Source organism: Danio rerio, chromosome 25, assembly GCF_049306965.1.
Source record: "Danio rerio strain Tuebingen ecotype United States chromosome 25, GRCz12tu, whole genome shotgun sequence".
Classification (NCBI taxonomy): domain Eukaryota; kingdom Metazoa; phylum Chordata; class Actinopteri; order Cypriniformes; family Danionidae; genus Danio; species Danio rerio.
In genome coordinates, this window is record NC_133200.1 from 21,926,229 (window position 1) to 21,950,198 (window position 23,970).

The window sequence follows — 23,970 nt, forward strand, 5'->3', positions numbered from 1 at the left end:
TAAATGCACAAATCCAATTCGTAAATTCAAAACACGATTCGTAAATGCACAAATTCAATAAGAAAGATTTAAAAAATGATTCCTGAATACACAAATCCATTTTAAAAGTTCAAAACATGATTTGTAAATACACAAATCCAATTCAAAAGTTCAAAACACAATTTATAAATACACAAATCCAATTCATAAATTTTAAGCATGATTTAAAAATGTATAAATCCAATTAGTAAATTCAAAACACGATTCATAAAAACACAAATCCAATTCGAAAGTTCAAAACACTATTTATAAATAAACAAACGCAATTCATAAATTTAAAATACAATTTAAAAGTGCCAAATCCAATTAGTAAATTCAAAACACGATTCATAAGTACAGAAATCCAATTTGTAAATTCAAATCAGGAGTCGTAAATGCACAAATCCAATTCTAAAATTCAAAACAATTCGTAATTACACTAATCCAATTTGTAATTTTAAAACATGATTCATAAATACAAAAATCAATTTCATAAATTCAAAACACGATTCATAATATACACACAAATCCAATTCATTAGGTGAAAATATTTATGATTTTTACTTGTGAATTCACAAATCGTATGTTGTATTTATGAATTATGCTTTGAATTTACAAATTGGATTTTGTAAATGTGATTGACCTTTGCATGTATGAGTATTATTTCTAAAAATGTATTATTTTTGAGACTGATTTGGCCCCATATTTTGATAATTAAAAACCCTATAAACAACACAAAAATAATATCCATGGCTCTTAAATCACAATGAGGTTAAATTATTTAATTACAAATTTTGCCTCATAAAACCTTAATGTATTGTCAGGAGCCAGCCCTTTATTTTATTCTTTTTAAACTGAAAGTACTCATAGCCCTTGATTTTATGAGACACCGCAACACATATTAAGAAAAAATACTCAGGTGAAGACAGACAAAAAGAGTTTGTCAGTATTGTAATATTTATGATCCTTTTATTAAAAGAAAAAAAAAAAAGACAAGAACAACATTCACAGCCATATTTCCATTCTCTTTATTTATTCAGTCCTTGCATTTCAAGGTTGACAAAGTTGAGCATGTAAGGTTTCCAGTGATATCAGAACTATTCTGAACAGATATGTTGTTAATTTATAATTAATGGTAACAAGTTTGTTGCCTGAACAAATTCACAAAATTGCATCTTCCCTTTTACAACAGGTGCAGAGATAAATGATAAAGTTATGCAACGCTAACAACCTTTATCTCATGCTTCTGTGAAGAAAAAGCTACGAGAATGGAAATGAACCAAAAATATGCTTCTTTTTTTTTTTTTTCAAAGATACTGAACAAAACCTCCTGGAACCTTCAGTGATGTCATTGTGACAAATATTGAGGAGCCACGCAAATGAACATCAACAACACTTCTTCAATTGCTCAAGACAGTTTGGTCATAGATTTTAGAAGCAAACTCCTATAGAGGAATGATCTCAAACTGCATTTTAACATCTAAGTATATGCAGTGCTTAGGTATGAAACAATATTCAACTGAATATTACGACTGGGCTCTGCAACTATTATTAATTAGAGCCAAATTGTTTTGTTTTTTTCTGCAAATCAGTAATACAGCAGTAATATTTCTAATCTCAAGTAACAAGTGGATTTTGGCAACATTTTTAAACTCTTATAGAGCTGGATTTGCTGAATAATTAGACACGTATGTACTCGTCCACTATAAAATGGATTTCACTATTCGGTGTTCTCAAAACATGGAACAATGGAATTTCATTAGCATCATTAATTATCTTTCATTAATTTCCTTTCCCATTTAGTCTTGGTTTTTAAGCTCAAAATGTATTTCAGTGAACCAAACGGCTCTCCAACAGCCATCAAAGGCTGTACCAGTGAACTTACAGACAAACATCAACAGAAAAAAAAGAACAATTCACATTGAGCTTTTTGCTCCCCCCGCATCACTAAGACTAGCTGATGTATAAGGTCTGTTGGTTTCTAGTTTCTCCAAACACTTAAGACAAGAAATTTTAGACACCTGAGGAGGTCAACTTTAGTGACGTCACCCCTAGATTGTACATAGCTTAACCCAAAGTTTTTTTAAAGTATAAGAAATAAACATACAATGACCAAGAGAACATGACAAAGATCATACAACAGAAAAAAAGAGAAGTTTGGGAGAGGTCACAATAAAGGTTTAACAAAATGATATTTAGAAAAAAAGAAGCAAATGAATCTGATGAAAGCAGTACCTTATTTCCTGGTTTCAGTTGTAAAACATTTCAAAGTTTATTTCTATCACATTGATTTATTTCTATCATATCCATCTTTTATAGATGACTTTTGTCTTGTAAGTGCCTCTCATATTAAGTTTGAAGGAGTGAATAAAGTTGCCTTTATCAGTGCTCCCTGAAGAACTCTTCATACGTTACCCAAAAGTACTTGGGCTCACTGAATTATGGGTTTGTGCGCACAATATTATGACGTGTAATAAAATCACGCATTAATTTCAATAAGCAGGTTTACTGCAACACATGAAGCATCTCTCCTAATAATAAAGATCCTTGTTTGGTATAACCAAACAAACAACCTTGGCTCAATCGGAAACCCTAAAACTGGATTCCGTGAGTTATTTCTTTTCTGAACACCGAAAACAAACATAAATGAGGTGAAGTGTAGCAATAATAATTAGAATTGGAAAATTGGTGGTATTGGCCAATAACTGCTTACAATGCTCAGTACTGGTCCAAATGTCAACCAAACTAAGTTTTTAGTATGTTAGCTCAATCTGAATCCCTAAAACTAGATATCGTAGGTGATTTTTTTCTGACCACAAAAAACGGAAACAAACATAAATGAGGTGAAGCATAGCGATAATAGTTTAAATGGATAAACTGGTGGCATTGGCCAGTAACTGCTTAAAATAAACAGAACTGGTCCATGGTCAATAAACAAAGTTTTCAGTACGCTGACTCAATCTGAAACCCTAAAACTGGATTTTGTAGGTAACTTTTTTTCAGACCACCGAAAATGGAAGCAAACATAAATGATGTGAGGCATAGTAATAATAATTAGAATAGGACAATTGGTGGAATTGGCCAATATATCTGCTTACAATGCTCAGTACTAGTCCAATGTCAACCAAACTAAGTAAACTGGATTTCAAAGGTAATTGTTTTTCTGACCACCAAAATTGAAAACAAACATGAATTAGGTGAAGCATAGCGATATTATTTAGAATTGGAAAATTGGTGGTATTGGCCAATAACTTCTTAAAATGCTCAGTACTAGTCCAATGTCAACCAAACTAAGTTTTCAGTACGCTGACTCACCTACGAAATCTATTTTTAGGTTTTTAGATGATTTCTTTCTGACCACCCAAAACGAAAACAAACGTAAGCGAGAAAAAGCATAGCAATAATAATTAGAATAGGAAAACTGGTGGTATTGGCCAATGACTGCTTAAAATGTTCAGTACTGGCCCAAATCTCAACCAAACTAATTTTTCAATATGGCGACTCAATCTGAAACCCTAAAACTGGATTTCGAAGGTAATTTTTTTTCTGACCACCAAAAATGAAAACAAACGTAAATGAGGTGAAGCATAGCAATGATAATTAGAAAAGGGAAGTTGGTGGTATTGGCCAATAACTGCTTACAATGCTTAGTACTGGTCCAATGTCAACCAACCCAAGTTTAGTATGCTGACTCGATCTGAAACCCTAAAACTGGATTTCATAGGTAATTTTTTTTTTCTGACCAGCAAAAATGAAAACAAACATAAATGAGGTGAAGCATGGCAATATTATTTAGAATTGGAAAATTTATGGTATTGGCCAATAACTGCTTACAATTGTCAGTACTGATCCAATGTCAAGCAAACTAAGTTTTGACAATGCTGACTCAATCTGAAGCCCCAAAACTGGATTTTGTAGGTAACTTGAAATGAGGTGAAACATAGCAATAATAATTAGAATAGGAAAATTAGTGGAATTGGCCAATATAACTGCTTAAAATGCTCAGTACTGGTCCAAAGTCAACCAAACTAAGTTTTCAGTATACTGACTTAATTTGAAACCCTAAAACTGGATTTCATAGGTAATTTTTTTTCTGGCCACCAAAAATGAAAACAAACATAAATGAGGTGAAGCATAGCAAACTAATTAGAATAGAAAAATTGGTGGTATTGGCCAGTAACCTCTTACAATTCTCAGTGCTGATCCAATGTCAAGCAAACTAAGTTTTCAGTACACTTCCTGCTTCCTATTCAAGTGTGCAATGTTTTTATCACTGATAAGAAGCCAGTCAATCTGTCATATTTACAGCACACCAGGCTTGGTCAACAAACCAAACAACACTTTGTGTGAATAAACTTACTGCCTCAATCTCAGTTTGAGGTGAAAATGACGTTGATCAATCTGGCACGAAATGAAAAAATAAAAATAGAAGGGGAAAAGACAACCCCCTCATCTAATGCACATTTTTCTATGAAAACAAATTTGGATTCAAATCAGACTTTAAACTAAAAGCAGGTTCTTCTATTTGAGATGCTAAAAGTATGATTTGAACATTAAGCCAGATGTTTACATTGCAATGAATGGGGTATGAAAGTTTTGTTATCTAAAAAGATCAGTATTGTGTATTAAAACGGCCATTAATGCAAGCAGATGTTAAGTATACTAATGTCGGTTCTGCTTTTAACTTATCAGATTTGTCACAAGAGCTGGTATTTTCCATCACTTCCCTTTAATGGGAATCATCACTGAAGTATAGAAAAAAAGACTGAGAAGTTCCAGTTCAGCGGCAACATTCAAACCAGCATGGGTTCATTCTTAAAATCTTTAAGGCAGGTTCAGTGAGCCGTGAAGTCAGCGGCTTATTCGGAGTGCAGGGGGATGACGAATTTACATCCGAAGGGGGAGTGATATTTGATTCCCACTTCCTGGAACACCTGTCGGGGGATGCCGATGTCGCATAGGTAGACTCGGCCAGCGCCTTCTGATAGGGGAAGGGGGAGGCCCAGGGAAAGCGACCATTTGGCTTCCACTGCATGTGCTTGTCCGCTTACTGGAGGGTCAATGCTCAGGACGGGGGCTCGATTTTGGTTAGCCCAGTCAGCAGCAGCCTTGTACCATGGCTGGTCTCTCAAGAATCCGTTTTCGTGGGAGTCCAGGCAGTTTATTACCAGGTCAACTGGCGTCCCGGGCAAGTCTGTGGGTTAAATGACATTTGTTTTAAATGAGTAGGTGATCAGACCAATGGTTTAAAGGGGACATACGATGCTGCTAAAATGAACATTATTTATTGTATTTGGTGCAACGTAATGTGTTTATATAGTTAATTATGTTCACGGCTGTTTTTGCACCATTGAATTCCATTATAACCACATTTTTTGATTGCAAAGGCATAACATTAAATAATCATGCATTCCTGATTGTTGGTGGTTTTTCCTGTTGGGAATTTTCACTGTTCATTTTTACTGTCGATCATCAGTTGGCACCATAGGCCTTAGCAAAAAAGTTTTCAACCTTTAAATTAAGCAAAACAACAGATTATAACGTGCGTGCATAAACACGCATACTATGTTTACGATGTTCTGAGATTGAGCTGCTTATTTTTTAGTTTCTTAAACATTTCCTCAAATACAGCTTATTTTTTTATCTTCTCAAACCAAAGAGGGTGCTTAAATGTCTCTCTCACACACACACACGCACACACACACACACACACACACACACACACACACACACACACACACACACACACACACACACACACACACACACACACACACACTATATTAATAATTTTAAGCCAGAAGTAAAGTTTTTTTTTGCACTGCAACTAATGATCAAGAGTTAAAAAATAATCCTTCAACACGTAAAACCAGCAACAACCAAGAATGCATAATTACATTTTGTCATGGCTTTGCAATCAAAAAAGTCATTATAATAGAAGTCAATGGAGCAAAAACAGCCACAAACAAACAAAAGGTTGCTTAATTGAGTGTATTGTTGATTTTTCGAAAATGTTCAAAGCATTGCATCATATGACCCCTTTTAAAGAGATAGTTGACCCCCCAAAAAAATTTAATTAGGAGTAATTTCACACTTGGGAGGTTTAGTTTGATTAAACTTAATCTGTTGCGATTGATATGTTAGTGCCTTTCACATGAATTAGTTTGAACGCTGGCAGTGCAAATCAAGTGTGCAACAAACATCTAAGTGAGGACAATGAAAAGATAGGTCTCAGTCCACTTCCAAACCAACTCTGTTGAATTTTGAGTGATATAGGAACACAAAACATAAAATAAAAATTGGACATGATGCTTCAAGATCAAATACTAAGACACAGATGCTTTTTGTCCTCATATAGCAGGGAAAATAACTATTGAACACATTTTTCTCAGAAAACATATTTCTAAAGGTGCAGTTACTTTTACTGAAACCTGAAAATTTCCCCTCATGTTGATGACAACCAAAATAAAAATCCATATGTGCAAAGAAAACAAATCTAAATAGTTTACAAACCAAGTTAGGTGCAATAAAATGAAATCACACAAGGAAAAAACATTGAACTCATGAAGAAAGGGAGGTGTAGAAAGGCAGTGAAAGCCCAGACAGCAGCTGAAATCTTTTAATAGTTATTCAGTAGTTGTTTCTACACAACTACTTTTTCAGATTTTGTTATTTTGATGTTTGTACTGTTTGGGTTTTCACTAAAACCTGGTTCAATTGCATGTCAAAAGCTCCTTTAAAAATTTTATTCCCAGAAAAAAAACATATTTCTTTGTTTCCCGGCTGTATTGCACAGTCTTGACACATTTACACGATTGTAACTTCTTTTGAAATATTTTTCAATTTATTTTTTAAATATTTCCCAAATTATGTTTAACAGAGAAAGGAAATTTTCTATGTCTGATAATATTTTTTCTTCTGGAGAAAGTCTTATTTGTGTTATTTTGGCTAGAATAAACGAGGTTTTTAATTATTTAAACACCATTTTAAGGTTAAAATTATTAGCCTTTATAAGCTTTTTTCGATAACCGACAGAACAAACCAGTGTTATACAATAACTTGCCTAATTACCCTAACCTGCCTAGTTAAGCCTTTTAATGTGACTTTAAGCTGTATAGAAGCGTCTTGAAAAATATCTAGTCACATTTACTGTCATCATGGCAAAGATAAAATCAGTTATTAGAAATGAGTTATTAAAATGATTATGTCTAGAAATGTGTTGAAAAAAATGTCTCTCCTTTAAACAGAAATTAGGGAAACTCAACACTCATTAGTCCGTATAATAGCAGTGAAATACCTGGATGATGCACTTATTCAATGGTTAAAATTAAATGTGACACTTCACGCTCTCAACCGCTGCTGCTTTGCTCACGTAGCGGAAGGGACAGAGCTTTCAGCCTCTGATGTTGGGTTTCTGTATTTATTTAGGATTGTAAAAGCTAAATTCTCCTATGAGAGCGATTATACTGCCTTCCGATGGTGAATGCGGTTATACTCATGGCAGGTATTATTTGGTAGTTTGGGCGTTTATTTTACTAATTTCGCAACCAACAAATGTCATCAGGGAAACGGTTTGAAATTCTGCTTAGTAAAAAAAAAACTTTCCATTTGGGAGGATATTACACACATGTACTATGCTGTTGAGTGTGTGAGTGCATAAGTACATAGTGAATAAGAGCACAGTGTATAGTGTGCCATTTGGGACGCAGCTGTAGTGTAGTTTTGTCACCAGTTTTAGTCAAGTTAAACATCTCTAAACTAGAGCTCTTTTCCCACTAATAGTCTACTAAAAGGTTGTTTTAGTCAACACTATCATGAAACCCCCACTAGAAATGTGTGACTTGTCACTTGAAACATTTCTGAGATGCTTTTTTGTTGTTAAAGTTCACATGAACTGGAAGCTGCAACCGTTATTTTTTCCATATTATGATGCAGTTACTAAAGAAACGGAATATTAAATGACACAACAGTGGGCGTGGCTTGTTTTTCTACTGTGAGCTGAATGGATGTGTTAAAGTAGGCATTTCATTCAGAAAGATCAGGAAAAGTGTTTGGGGAGAGTTATTACTACATAACAGACACGTCCTCTTCACCAAGATACAAGTAATCTGACAATTTTACCAAAAAAAAAAAGTGAATTTTTAGATTTCAATTAAAGATTAAAAGGGCAAACTATTGTTTTTAATGACATTCACAGATAAAAAAATCATATGGTTAGTTTGGATTTTTTGGGGACTTAATGTTGGTTAATGAGGCGTCTTTAAGCTGCCATCAATAAAAATGCCTTTTGTAGAAAAGTATTAAATATGTTTCAGTAGTTCAGCACTTTCTCCTCTTGTCATTTCATTGTTATTGCACATCTACTTTTTCAGATTTTTTTTATTTTGATGTTTGTACTGTTTGGGATTTCACCAAAATCTGGTTCAATTGCATGTTAACAGCTCCTTTAGAAATTTTATTCCCAGCCAAAAACCAATTATTTTCCCAGCTGTATTGCAGTTACATCTGTAACTTATAAAAAAAAATTGGAAAAATAAATAAAAACAGCTTTTTATATTATATTATATTATATTATTTCCCCACTAGAAATGTGTGACTTTTCACTAACATTTCTGAGATGCTTTAAAGCTTAATGTTGTTTGATGTTTATAGCCATTATAAGGAAGAGCACAAGAAGGACATTTTCTTGAATTCACAAAAAAAAATAGAAGAGCATGCAACATATAAGCACAAAGCCAGGGTGAGTAAGTGATGACTTAATCTACCAGTGTGTTTCTCTGTTTAAAGTTAACCCAAAAATGGAAGATATTTATGTAAGGTGGGTGGCTGAGTTCAAAGTATATACGTTTTTGCAAATCAGAGTGGAAGTTTCCAAGACTTCCTAGCCCACCTAAACAAAGCCTTTAGGTGGGTGTGTTAGGAACACATGCGAGATACAAACCCATGATAACGGTCTTTTTAAATTAAGAAGTGTCTTGATGGAAACATGCATTTACACTGCATGGTTCAAATGACAAAATTTTTGGTCCCATGTCCCATCTAACTATAAGTGGTCATATCATTTAGTTTAAAAATTCCAGAGTTTTTTTTTAGTTTATTTAGGGGATCGAAACAGCGTTTAAAAAAAAACGTAACGCAAAATTTCTAGTGGTTCATGGTGATTACGTAACAGCAGGGTGTGCTGTGTAATGTAACAAACTGCTGGTTAATAGTAAGAACTGAAATTAATTCTAATTGTAATTTCTTTGAATTTAATCTTTAAAATACTATATAAAGTGCTACATTTATAAATAAATGTAATGTGACTTTAGTTGACAGCAGTGCCAAAGCTTGTGCAAACACAAAGAGTTGAAGAATTATTAGCCCACCCTTTTAATTTATTTTTTATTTTTTGCTGTATAGAAGTGTCTTAAAAATATCTAGTCAAATATTATTTACAGTCATCAAGGCAAAGATAAAAGAAATCAGCTATTAGAAATGAGTTATTAAAACTATTATGTTTAGAAATGTGTTGAAAATACCTGCTCTCTGTTAAACAGAAATTGGGGAAAAAATAAACAGGGGGGGGGCTAATACTTCTGACTTCAACCTTACATAGATAACTTGTTTTCTTACAATAGTGGTCAAAAGTTTGGGTTCAGTATGATTTTTAAATGTTTGAAATAAGCTTCTCCTGCTCACCAAAGCTGCATTTCATCAATTTATTTAATCAAAAATATAGTACAAATTGTAAAATAATAAAAAAACTGTTCCTTATGGTGCTCCGGTTTCCCCCACAGTTCAAAGACATGTCAAAGATACAGGTGAATTAGGTAGGCTAAATTGCCTGTAATGTATGAGTGTGAATGCGAGTGTATGGATGTTTCTCAGAGATGGGTTGCAGCTTTAAGGGCATCCACTGCGTAAAACATGTGCTGGATAAGTTGGCGGTTCATTCCGATGTGGCGATCCTGGATAAATAAAGGGACTAAGCCGAAAAGAAAATGAATAAATTTATTCCAGTGATTTTAAAGATGAATGTTCACCTTCATTACTCTATTGTTCAGAGTCACACGATCCTTCAGAAATCACTGTTATATTAATTAGCATTATTACCATTATTACCATTATTATTATTATTATTAATGTTAATAGTAATAAAAGCAATAATGACTGGAGTATTAATTTCATTTAAAACTACATACAAGAAAGCAGTTTTTAAATTTTTTTACAAACATTTTACAATTTGACAATTGTTTTTATACGTAATAAATGCTGCCTTGGTGAACAGAATTATTTTATAAAAAAAAAAAAAAAAAAAAAAAAACATGAAATAATTAAAAACAAAAATGCCCCCAAACTTTTGACTGGTAGTGTACCTCCCATCATTTGTCTTTATTCTCTTAAGAAAAACAAAATATGCATCACATGTTTACATAACAATCTAATAGCTGCTCTTGGTAATGTGAAAGGCATTAGAAATGCATAATTTTTAAAAAATATAAAATGGGGAAAAAAAGCCAATTACAATCCTTAGTAATATGAAATATACTGTTGTGCCATGACTATATTACTCTGTCATTATAGGATACGTAGGTGCCTTTTACACTGGTGCATTTTGGTTTAAAATGTATCGGCTTTGTTATAGTTACATCAAGCGTCTACACTAGATGGACTGAAATGCAAACTTTTGAATACAGAGGCGCAGCTATCCACAATCACTCCCTGACTGGTTCTCTTGCCTTGTGTATCGTTCTCTGATTCATCACGCTCCTCTCATATGACCAATACAAAACAAGCAAGGATGTCGGTGAACTATTTGCATGCTCAGTGAGTGTGAATGGTCACAAATCATGTACTGTATGCTGTAAAGTGTGGAGGGATACTAAAACATAGTAAAAAAGACAATATGGATAAAGAGTTTAAAGCGGTTTTAAAATAAAAATACAATAGTGTAAATGCAGCCTCACTAACCCTAATGTTTTGTACATCACGATAAATTTTCTAAAATGTTTCTGACATTTAACCATAATTAAACATCTAAAACTTATTTTATATATCAGTACTTTTCAAATAATGTAGTTAATAAATGCAGTTGCATAAGTGGCACACCTTTCACATTAGAAACCAGTCTGCCTCCCGTCTTTCCGAATAGTGCTAGTTCACTGGTGATGGCCTCCAACATCTTGACAAAATTTGGCAGGAAAAGGACGACCTCTACTTCATGGTTGGCCAAGTGACGTCCACAGCTGATTCCCTGAGCTCCCTGGACATGAGGGCCACACAGCAGGGCTACCGTGGGTCGTTGATGCACATTCTTTGGGGTAAGTCTAAGAGAAGAACCAGACTGATGAAAACCAGAGCATACATATGGGTCAATCTGTGTCATCTTAAACACAGGTTATTGACTACATTTATTTATTTATGTTTAATGCCATATCAGCAGCATTGGCAAAACCTTCTTACACAGTTTTTTTTCTCCTTCAATAAATATAAGTGTAAGTCTTGAATGACCAGTTCTACATATGTACAACTATATATATATATATATATATATATATATATATATATATATATATATATATATATATATATATATATATATACACACATATATATATATATACACATATATATATATATACACATATATATATATATATATATATATATATATACACATATATATATATATATATATATATATATATATATATATATATATATATATATATATATATATACACACACACACATATATATATATATATATATATATATATATATATATATATATATATATATATATATATATATATATATATATATACACACACACATATATATATATATATATATATATATACACACACACATATATATATATATATATATATATATATATATATATATATATATATATATATATACACACACACACACACATATATATATACACACATATATATACACACACACACAACCTGATCATGTCTATTTTCAAAATGGTAATTATTTTGTTCATTTACAAATAGATTAACTTTGTATAAATTTTTAATTCTACTATCATCCCATTCCATTTGCCATTTCTCACTAATATTCAGATTCAATGCAGGTTTAACAGGAATTTTACATTTTGTTATCTCCAACTGCAGGGCTTCCTTAGCTGCTTGTAAAGTTGGGTGTATCTCAATAAACAGTAACACGTTACTGTATTCTAACTACGTTTTTTGGGAATGCAGTAATGTAACGCATTACATTTTTAATCTGTGTAATTACAGTTACTTAAGTCGATGTAATTGCGTTTTAAATACAGTTTTTAGAAGAAAAAAATGCTTATTTTAAATCCCGTTTTCTGCTGCAACGTCAGTTAATAAGCATGCGCTTTTAAACTGCTCTAGAACGCAAGCTGAAACAGCTGTTGAGGAGGATGGTTGCTTCCTCAAGTGGAAACACAGACATTATATTGGTTTCATTGAGTGTAAAAAAAAAACAATGAAATGAAGTCTATGTCCAGCCTCTAAAGAACTTTCAACTGCTTTTTTTCTAGACCAGCAACTTGTTCAAGCACTTGAATGGAAAGCATTCTAGGACAATATTAGTCACCAAACAGAACACCAGCACCCAAAAACACGGTGGTTCAACTAAACAGGCAAACTTGGATTTTTGTACAGGATCGGCAGTGAAGGTATCTTCTGAATGTAAAGAGAAAAGCTGTGAAGCTGCCCTTTACATATCACGTCTTTTGGATGTGCGAGTTTGTTAATTCCAATCGAGTCGCAAAAATTGCGCGCATATTGGGAGTGCTTTTGCACGCACTCGCATGTAACTTGCGCACCCAATAAAACTGAGAGTCTTATGACAAGAACTGACCGGTCATCTTCATACTTTGTATGGAATATACACATATAGATAGACTAATTACCTCAGACAAACACAGAACACCCAGACACTGCAGTGCTTTTTCATATTATGGATTTCAATCGTTACAGGTATTCAGTTTTGATCTAAATGGTTTTTATGTTATCAGAGGTTTGAAGCAAGTGAATGATAAGAGAATTGAAAGTTTTGGGCGAACTCTTTAAGTTTTTGAATATGTCAAGCTGCAGTGATCAACCCATTTTAATGTTTTTCAGTGAATATTATTTTACTAAAAGAGCTGCAGTTTATTTTGTATTTTGAAAGGTATATTTAATGTGTTTTAAAAGTAACTACGAAGTAAAGTAAAAAGTAATCTGATTACTTTTTACATTAAGTAATTAGTAATGTAATCAGATAACAATTTTTCAGTAGTAATCAGCAATTTGGAATCTACAACAACTTACCCAACATTGGCTGCTTTGGTTCTTGACTAAAAATGAAAATAAAAACAATATTCTGCATAAAAACAACAACTTCCTATGCCTCTTCATGTTGAACTGCTTAATGCCTCACTAGTAAGTTGCTTTGGACAAAAATGTCTGCTAAATGGGTGAATGTGAATGTCAATCAATATTATATCAATATTATATTTGTAAATTGCAATGCACAGATGTTCAGCATTCTTGCTTATGTGATGTGACTTAGCTATATCACATCTTAAAAATATAAACTTATTTGTATTTAATAAATTTTTTTTTGCTTTCAAATATTGAATCATGGGGCTATTCTAACATTACAATATGCCTAATCATGCAGTGAATGCTTTTGCACTCTCAAGATGGGATTTTTCTATTTCAAAGTCAGAGACATGTGACAGGAATGTTATTTAGAGAATTGTTTTCATAACAGCCATACGGTTATATTATTCTAAACAGACAGAGCTCACATTTCTCTTTATGTTTCATTCTTACAACTTCTAATACAAATTTTAAACAGGTCATAAAACAGCTGGAATCTTAAGATCCTAATTTATGGTTTTTGTCATGTTAATTACCTTCTTTTAAATTACAACTATCAGGAAATGTAAACCAGTGCAAACAAAGAATGCTTCAGGACATCTGTAATTTGGTTTATTTGACACAAAATGACATTCTTTTTTGTTTAGGCCTCACAAACCTGTTTGGTCCTCCAAGTAGCGTGAGGGCCATCTGACTCGCACATACACCCGTCATCTCAAGCCTGCGCTCCAGAGAGAGACCGTGACTTTCTGCTGCAGCTAACAAACGCTTGTGCAACTCGAAGGAGATGCTGGGTACCACAAGACCTGAATCTAGGGAGGAAATAAATGGCATGAATTCTGATATTTGAAGACAATATACCAATATAGCTATTTAACTAATGCGCAAAGTCAACTTTGCCAAAAAAACGTCACTAATTGAAAGCACTAAATCAAACATGATCACAAACCAACAGGAGTTCAAGCCCTTTCTGATATCTCCACTATAGTAACTACACACCTTACTGCTTATTGACTGCAAGTGTGTTTTGAGACAATTTGTTCAAAAGTATTGTTAACATTTTAGTAGCGGATAAAGCGGATTTTAAGTAAAGGATTTTGTTTTGTTGTTGTATTTGTTTTTATTCATATTATGTATTTTTAAGTTTTATTATTAATTTTCTTCCTTGAGTGGACTTTGTCTTAATTCACAAAACCCATTAAGATACCTTGTGGTAAGGTATGAATCTAAATATTCCTTAAAACTATTAATTTTCTACATTTGAATGTGTTTAGACTTCATAAGGTTTTCATTATTTAATTTGCATAATGTGCATTGTATTTATCTTTGCTTTATGTTTATTATATTTTATGCAGATACACTGCCCTACAAAATCATCCTAATGAACCTAAATGACACTTTCTTTGAAATTAGAGCCATTTAATCCATCTGGTGCAATTGTATTCATATTACATATCGCAGAAAAACTAAATTTTGCAACGCCATTTTTTTCTTATAGTGCAGCTCTGATTCTTACCAGTGCTATATTCTTTTGATCCATTCTGTGGAACTGTGATCTGTCTGTAAACGACAGGTTTGGCCTCAAGGATGTTCTCATCGTGCCGGTATCTGGATGGTGTTTGCTCTCCAGGTGTCCCTCGAGATCTCGCACCGTTTCCTCGCCGTTCTGACGATTCGATTTGCGAGAACACCGCAGCCTTGTCGAACAGCGCCAGGTTCCCTTCAAAGTCAAAGTCCTCATCGAGAACATCGTCCATACCATCTCCAAAACATTCATCGTCTTTGTTCTTCATGTGACCGCCATTCTTGAGTCCGTTCTTTTTCGGTGTGGCCTGATTTGGACCTCTGCAACTAGACGACCCTGGAAACAAAAATAAAGCGGCCATTTATAACAATCTGAAAACAAATGCAATAAAACCAAGAATTTGCGATTTGCTGATCATCTTTACATTTTGTTTAAGTGACAAAAGTCTAAAGAAACAGATTTTTGTTTTAATGCCTGCTACTGCTACACACTCCAAAAACATTGGGAAAGAGGTAAAATACAAGTTAAAGGGTCACAGAATATCCAAACGAAACATTTTGAAGCAGTCCATAATAAGCAGGTCAATTGGTGATATACATTGCATCTGCAAAGTATTCATAGCGCTTCACTTTTTCCACATTTTTTTATACTATAGCTCAATTCCAAAATGAATTAAATTCATTTATTTTCTCAACATTCTGTACACAATACCTCATAATGACAATGTAAAAAAAGTTTTTGAAATTGTTGCAAATTTATTACAAATAAAAAACCTGAAAAATCAAGTTCAAAACAATTCACACTCAATACTTTGTTGATGCACCTTTGGCAGCAAGTACAGCCTCAAGTCTTTTTGAATATGATGCCACAAGCTTGGCACACCTGTATTTTGGGAATTTTTGCCCTTTTCTCTTTGCAGTACCTCTCAAGCTCTATCAGGCTTGATAGAAAGTGATGGTGTACAGCCATTTTAAGATCTCTCCAGAGATGTTCAACAGGATTGGGCTCTGGCTGGGTCACTCAAGGACAGTCACAGAGTTGTTGTAAAGCCAATCCATTGATATTTTGGCAGTGTGCATACATGAATACTTTACGGATGCACTGCATTAAGGCTACATGTTGGGTATAAAATAAGCATCTCAGTATTTGCAAGTAAAGCAGGATCATGGATCATCACTTAGTGCCAAAAGCCATGTGAGAATTTCCAAACAAAACCAAAATCACATTTATCAATGCAAAATCACAGCCAATTTTAGTCAACTGCCACATTTAATGTTGTGAAAACATTGAGTAAATACAAATAAATCTCAATCAGTGTGGAGCAATGCAGGAACCCACAGCTGAATGTGCTCAAGCTTAGAGCCTCAGATTGCACTGCATATAAAAAAAAACTGTCATGTTGTGCTGTTAAATAAAGCTTAGTGGAACTTCAGAAACATCTCTGCAACTGCTGCATCTAGAAATGCTACTTGACTTGTTGTTTATGCTGAAAGCAGTATAGAAAACCAGAGCGGATTTCAGATAATCAAAAATACAATCTCAACTTAGAGACTGGAATCTCAAACGTCTGTTTTTTTCCAGAAACAAGCTTAAAATATGGACTTGTCTGCAAATGTAAAAGTAATTCATGGTTCAGGAATCAGCAAAGAAATGTGCGCAAAAGAACCATTCACATGGAGACATATATTGGTAGAATATCATATACCATATATGACCATAGTCATATACCATCATCAGGATAATGTTTTTCATGGTAAGTGTATGGTTATTAGATCAAGTCTCATCCTGGTTCACTGTGCTACAAACAGTGTGGTTTGGCTGGCCTCCCTGATGTCCAGATCAAAAATAAGTAATCATGAAAAGGAAAAACAGATAATGACAACAACTGACTGTTAAGCATCTCAAGTTTTATATTATGGCAGATTGGGCAAAAATAAGGGCTGGGCAATTTTGCCTAAAATCAAAATCTTGATTAATTTAACATTTTTAATTGGATTACGAATATTTTCTATATTTATTTTGTTTTTTTGACCCCATAGTTCAATGACAGGTTTTGCACAGTAAATATGCTCACATCTTACAACTGACAAATTTTTGAATGTAGAGTGGATTACTTAATTTTAAAATTATAACACAGAGAAGCGAAACACACACTATCTATATATAATCTAATATCTATGATTATTTATTGAACATCAACACTGAACAACTAATAATAAAACACACATTGCCTAAAATGTGCCATCCACCCTTGTCACCACTACCAAAACGACCAATCACAAAGCTTGCACTACATATCATTGTATTGTGTAGCTACATTTTTTGAAAGGTGGTGGGCATGCGAAGGCTGCACCAGACTGTATGCATGTCAGAAGTATGATATAAAAAAGTAGAAAATAGCCTTAACAAAGCGAGGTCACTTGACTCCACAAGTGGTAGGTAAAGTAATTGAAAAATGTACCTGGAAATTGTAGGTTCTGATTGTCGATTTCGATTACTTTTTGATTAATCGCCCAGCCCTAGCAAAACCTTTTGCTTGTAAAACTTGGAGTGTGTTGCAGGCATTGAAATCAAAATTAGCTTATATTTCCAGAATATAACTCATTTGCTCTCTGAAATTATTAGAAATCTTTTCTAAGTACATTTTGTCAATTAAATAACAGTTAAAGATAATAAGCAAATCACATATTCTTGATTTTATAGCATTTTTAAAAATGTCTCAACTTTTCTGGAATTTGAGTTGTAGTTTATAGAGAAAAAATGTGTTAGAGGAAAAAAATATAACTTACATTACCAGTTAAAGGGCACATAGTTTACCCCATTTTATGATTTAATATCAGTATTAAGGTTCTTCTGAGTGTGCCAGTTTAGGTTCAGTTCAACACACAGTTCAGATTTCTTTATTATAATGTGTTAAAAAGTGTCATGTTGGGGGCGTGTACACAGCTCGCTGTTTTAGGGGCGTGTTGCTTCACATGAAAATTAGTTTCGGCTTCCCGCCCAATGTAACAAGGGGGCGGAGCCAAGAGCTCACCAGCTCTGTGTTTGCAACAGACAGGCAGACAGAGAAGGTAAGCTACATGAGAGGATCAGCATTCAGCTGTACATGTAAGACTCGGACACAGACCAAGCAGAGAGTACAAAATCTCTTTGTAAAGAGTCTTTGTATAGTTTTACAGCCAACTGTGAATTAGTTTTAAGTGCCGAGCTTGTACACCTAGACTAATAACCACGCATACTGAATTAACTTAGACTGAGGCACCGGATGTGCAGCTCGAAGCCACGCACGGCACACCAGTGACCCCAACAGAAACCCAGGCCCAGAATTTCAAAATTCATGGCGCTGTGTCAACGTCGCACCACGAAGAGCGGAGCTTCTGATGTGCGACCTGCAGGCAAGTTTGTTATTTTATTTCCAATGGAGAGACACGCACATGAGGCAACGCGCTTGCACTTTTCCAGCTGCACCTAGTTAAGATCACAGGGAGCTTCTGTGAACGCGAGAAATGCAAACGGCTGAAGTTTAAGGTAGACATAATGAAAAGTACACGTCTGCAAACCCACCTAAAAGTACAACCAATAATTCCAATTAGAGCGATAATGTGGAGAACATTGTGTTGAGCCCAATGAGCCTTGCATCTAAAAATAGAGCCAGGATGCTCCTTTAAGATATCGCTTTGACTCGCGCTGAAAATGGCGGATGTGAAACTACAAATGGAGGATTAGGTGACGCGTGCCAGTCAATCAATATTGGTGGGCGGGAGGACCACACTCCTACATCAAGTCGCGGTCGTCTGAAAACCGCTCTAATTGGTCCACCAATTTTATGTTGTTAAATTACAAAAAAAAAGCACTGGGTGTGTTTATATCACCCCAATATGACTGTCTATACACTATACTTACACACATGTCTGTGCAAACAGCTTGAAAAGTAGATTTTTTTTACCATAGGTGCCCTTTAAGACTAATGAAAAAGAATTTCTAATGGCTCTAAAACTGCATTTATTTGATTAGAAATTGTAAAAATGTGATTTAAAAAGGAAATGTTAAAAAAAATGTGTTTACTAGTCACTAGTCTAATTTTCAGTGTCATATTATCCTAAAATTATCCTTCTAATTTTTTTGTTTAGATAAGATCAATTATTATTTGTTTTCAATTACTAATGTTTCTTTTTAATCAATGCTGAAAACTATTTTTACTGCTATTCTAAGGAAAATTCAGGATTCTTTGAATTGCATATCCAAATGAACATTTTATATAAAAAAACGTAAATCCTTTGTTACATTACAATTCTTTACTGTCCCTTATGATATATTTTATGGATCCTTGCTTAAAACAAAGTAATGTTTTTTCTTCTTTTTTTTCTCCATATAAAACCTTCTTGTCCCAAACTACTAAATGAAACTGAATCACAGTTTCCACAAAGCAGCAGCAAAAACAATTGCCACTTTAATAACAAATGTTTCTTAAGCACTAAATAAGATTTCTAAAGGATCACAATCAATTTATTTTTTAATTTGTAAAAAAATCCTAAAGGAGGCAACACCAAAGCTCCAAAAATATCATTTTATTAAATTAAAAAAGGCTCTCACAAAGCATGTGACGTTTTTGATGTGCTTGAAACGTCACACACTTTGTCAGAGCCTTTTTAAGTCAAAACATTTATATTTTTGGAGCTTTGGTGTCACTGCCTTTATGCATTTTTTTAACATATTAAAAATAAAAATGATAGTGATCCTTCAGAAATCATTTAGCACTTTTTGTTTGGCTGAGCACCCATTTAGATTGATGTGCGTGATTTTTTTTTTCAATTAAGTTACAATTTGTAATAGGTCTAATAATATCCCTTAACAATAAATGATCATCTTTTACAATGTTACGGTTTTAACTGTATATTCACTATATAGAATCATATACATAAAGGCTGAAGTTTAACTAAATAGATATACGACTAAGAAGACTCACATGAGTTGTGTCTTCGTCTAAAGCCTTTACCCTGTACAGCCATATCTATGTGACGTTCACCGTAACTCTTGGAATAATGTGGCACTGGCGAAACTCCTCCTTCCTGCAGTCTGGGTTCAGCTTTATTAGGTACCATCACAGGAGCACTGTTCACCGAGGCGCCACCACCACCACCCCCACCCTTGTCCTTGCGTCCAACGTGCGGCATCAAGGTGGTGGAGCTGGACTCTGGACCATTCTGCTTGGAAACTTCAATAGAATTTTTGGAGATCTCTAAAATTTTGAGATCTTTTATGTCCATGGCACTGTGGAGGAAGAAGGAAATATATAGTAAGCGACTTCATGGTACACATAGATTAATTATCCTGTTTTAAGCCGAGTAACATTTCATGTACTGTAGTATATAATGCAACTCACTCAATTGCATCAAGAAATATTTGAAACATGCTTTTGACAACAGTGTCGGACCAACGCCCAAAACACACTTGTAGCCAATCAGCAGTAAGGGGTGTGTCTGGTAACTAATAACCTTTTTTTTAACCAGGTAAGTCAACTAAGATCCAGTTCTCATTTACAATGAAGACCTGACCAAGAGGGAACAGATACAGTACAAAGCAGCAGGAACACAATACAATAACAATTTCACAAATGCAGAAAATAACATATAAAACCAACGAAACAAAAGACAAGCACAGTGATCTTGTAATATTTATTGGAGTTAATTTTTAAAAGATGGTAGTGAAACGAGAGTGCTGAGCTTTAAGGTCTCCTGCAGATGATTCCAAGCATCAGCAGCAGAAAACTGAGAAGAGTTGCGACCAAATGAAGTGCGAACGTTGAGTATGCAAAGGTTAATAAAACTATTAGAGCGCAGATTTCGACATGTTTCCTGAATTTAAGAAGTGACTGTAAATAAATATAGTGGTGTTTTTCCCAATAAGAGTTTTGAAAATTAACAGAAACCAATGAATTTGTTAAATTTGAAGCAAAGAATAATTCAGTAAAGAATACAGCTGACAGTGATGAATATTAAATGGCGCAAGAGTAACAAAACTATTTGCTGCATAGTAAATAACATTCAGTTTAAGAAGAAGAGTTTTTGAAGCTCATCTGTAAATTACATCCCCATAATCCAGAATTGGTAATACTGTTAATTTGAGCTGCTTTGAGGAATGTGTAAAGGAGGATTTGTTTCTGTAAAGAAAAACCAATCCAGGCTTTAACCTTTTACATGCTTTCTGTCAGCTTTTTTTAATTGAATAAATTAGTATTTTTGGAGATTTGGTGTTGCCGCCTTTTATTAATATTTAATTTGCACCTTTTGCGTTTTTTTGGCTGAGCACCCAGTTAAGAGGGATGTGCGTGCTTTTGTACAATTTTTTAAAAAGTAGAAGTACTGACTACACTTTTGTAATCAAGTAAAAGTAAAAAAGTAGCGCCTCAAAAATTTACAAAAGCAAAAAAGTAAAAAGTACCCGTTTCAACCACAGTCCAATGACATGCGGTATAGGTGAATAATAGGTAACTAAACTGGCAGTAATGTATAAGTTTCTCAGTGCTGGGTTGCCGCTGGAAGGGTATCCACTGTGTAAAACATATGCTGGAATAATTGGTGGTTCATTCCGCTGTGGCGACCCTGTATAATTCAGCAACTAAGTTTAAGGATAGTAAGTACCATAAAAAGCAATTAGTCCTCACATCCTATCGATACATTAATAAACTAACTTACATTTCTAATTCTTATGTAAAATTTTTGTTGGCAATTTTATGAAAGCAGCATCACACCCTGTAATAGGGTATGTGCCGAGCTGGTGTTTTTATTATACTGATAAACTTAAGGTGACCTGTTATTGTAATTTTTTTTTTCCCAACGTATATGGTTCCTTTTACAGCATTGATGATGTAATGTAATTAAAATACATTCAGTTAAATAAACTTTGGCATTCTTTTAGTTGATCAAGCTTAAAACGAGACAAAAAGCCGTTTACTCGTACGTGCCCATCAGAATCGGCCGGCATGTACAGTTGACCGGAAGCGTTTAACTCAGGTTACTGGCAAATTCAAAGTCCTATTAGCATGCTTCGGCATATACCCTATACTTTGCAACAACATTGCTCTAAAAGTCTGCTCATGTATGATCATCCTGACTCAAATTCACAGCGTTCATCATGTACTTTTGTGGCTGTTAGATCAAAAACAACAGCTGCTATTTATGTTCATACACTCTAAAATAATTCTGTAGGTCTGTATATCTTTATAAATAATTACATTTTACACAGTATTCTGTCCTATATATATATATATATATATATATATATATATATATATATATATATATATATATATATATACACAAGGCTCATCATATTTGACTGCAAACAATTTTTTTCCATTAGGCTAAAGCTGCTTTATTCTCTTTAAAAAGTAGTTCTCATACATAACCTGTTAATTCAGTGTTTTTATAAAGTAAATAAAGGAAACAAATGCATAAGTTTTTTTTTAATAAAGTGTTTGATTGTTTAAGTACTAAATGTACAAATCTTTACAAAAAAATCACAATATTTCCCTGTATTACAATAAAAGACCAGAGAAATCCTGTGCAATATGATCGGAAGGTGACAAAAGGGTTAAGCATTTTTAAACAGATATCTGTGTAAAAAAATGTAAGAAGTAAAAGTAAAAAGTTGTCAGAAAAAACATGTAGTGGAGTAAAGTACTGATATCAGAAAAATCTACTTAAGTACAGTAACGAATGTATTTGTACTTTGTTACTTCCCATCTCCGGAAGTAAGCGTCTATTCACACCACTAATTCATAAAAAAGGAAAGGTTTTGTAATATTTTTAAATAGCATAACGAGGCTTTTTGACTTCTTTTTAACTTTTCACTTCCAAAATGATTGGTTAACACTGACTTCCAAAGTTTCCCTCTGCTATAAGTCAATAACGACCACATTATTATTATTTTCAAATTAACTTAATTTGTGTTTAACAGAAAAAGGGAACTTATGCAGGTTTAGAAAAAAAGAGAGGTTGAATAAATGATTCTTATATATTCATTAACAAAAATCTAACAAACATTAACAAAATTCTACAACTCAAATTACATAAAGGGATTTCAAAATACCACACAAGTGTGGCTTAAGACAAATGAGACGAAAGTATCCATCCTAAAAACATCAGTAAAAATGATAAAAGACATAATAACACAGCTCTCTTTTATAATTTACCTGAAGGTAACCTCAGGCACAGTGCATTTGACTCCATTGTGGAAGGGGTTTCTGAGAGAGATGGTCTGACTGGTCTGATCCACTGAAGAAATCTCCCCTTGGTAGACTCCTAGAGTTGGTCCACAATGGATTGAAACAAGATTGCCAACCCAGTCTAATGCCATTTTGACCAGCTGAAATGAGATTCAAAGACGCTTTGTTAGTTGTCATGATGGTTTTAAATATACAGGTAACTCTTGAAGCGTTATTGGGCGTCTGAAGCATGAATACGAAGAATGTTTTGGAAGAATAAGTATTGAACGTTAGAAAGGAATATGCTAACGTTAGCCAGCTACATGTACAGCACGCAACGGGCTTATAAGCTAATTTTTCGGTTTTATAAAAATTGTAAAGTGAGTTTCTCACCTGTTTTCAAGGGCAAAACCTTTCAATTATACGGATAAGTTGTGTACTGTGATAGATTTGGATAAACTCTTCTAAAGAGCTCGACTACGCGATCGGCTTCTTCTATGAAAGTTGACTGAGTGAGGATCAGATTTGAATCTGTATTTACTGCCGCTTACTGGGCAACCGCCGAACTACATTGAGTTGCTAAAGAAGGCAGATATTTATTTTTTTGAAACTGTTAAATGATTATTATTCATTCATTTTTGTTTCTTTTCTTGGTCCCCTTATTAATCTGGGGTCGCCACAGCGGAATAAACCACCTACTTATTCAGCATATGCTTCATGCAGCGAATGCCCTTCCAGCTGCAACCCAACACTGGATTATTTTTAACAATTTATAACTTGCAGTTATTTCTCTCAGAATATTTTTACATTCTAAAATAACACATTTATATATTATTATGGTTGTGTTCATTAAGAAATTTAAA

The 23,970-nt window shown here is 33.8% G+C and overlaps 1 protein-coding gene across 7 annotated transcripts; it reads right to left on the reverse strand.

Moving 5' to 3' along the window:
- Positions 1 to 1,022: 1,022 nt before the first annotated feature.
- Positions 1,023 to 23,621, reverse strand: edc3 (enhancer of mRNA decapping 3 homolog (S. cerevisiae)). 7 transcript variants are annotated; one of them, XM_005163054.5, is made up of 7 exons: positions 23,501 to 23,611; positions 23,096 to 23,268; positions 19,934 to 20,172; positions 14,893 to 15,237; positions 14,035 to 14,188; positions 11,110 to 11,327; positions 1,023 to 5,212 (listed from the first exon to the last, which is right to left on the reverse strand). In XM_005163054.5, the coding sequence occupies exons 2-7, from the start codon at positions 23,257 to 23,259 to the stop codon at positions 4,878 to 4,880; spliced, it is 1,455 nt and encodes a 484-aa protein (XP_005163111.2). In that variant the 5' UTR covers positions 23,260 to 23,268; positions 23,501 to 23,611; the 3' UTR covers positions 1,023 to 4,877.
- Between the last annotated feature and the right edge of the window lie 349 nt (positions 23,622 to 23,970).

Excerpts from the sequence above, each read along its gene's own strand:
- edc3 (XM_073942031.1), bottom strand. The coding sequence starts at position 23,259 with ATGGCATTAGACTGGGTTGGCAATCTTGTTTCAATCCATTGTGGACCA. Across the intron at positions 11,328-14,034 it reads CTACTTGGAGGACCAAACAG|ACTTACCCCAAAGAATGTGC; the intron begins GTTTGTGAGGCC and ends TTCTTCTCTTAG. Across the intron at positions 5,213-11,109 it reads ACTGGTTTCTAATGTGAAAG|ACTTGCCCGGGACGCCAGTT; the intron begins GTGTGCCACTTA and ends TTTAACCCACAG.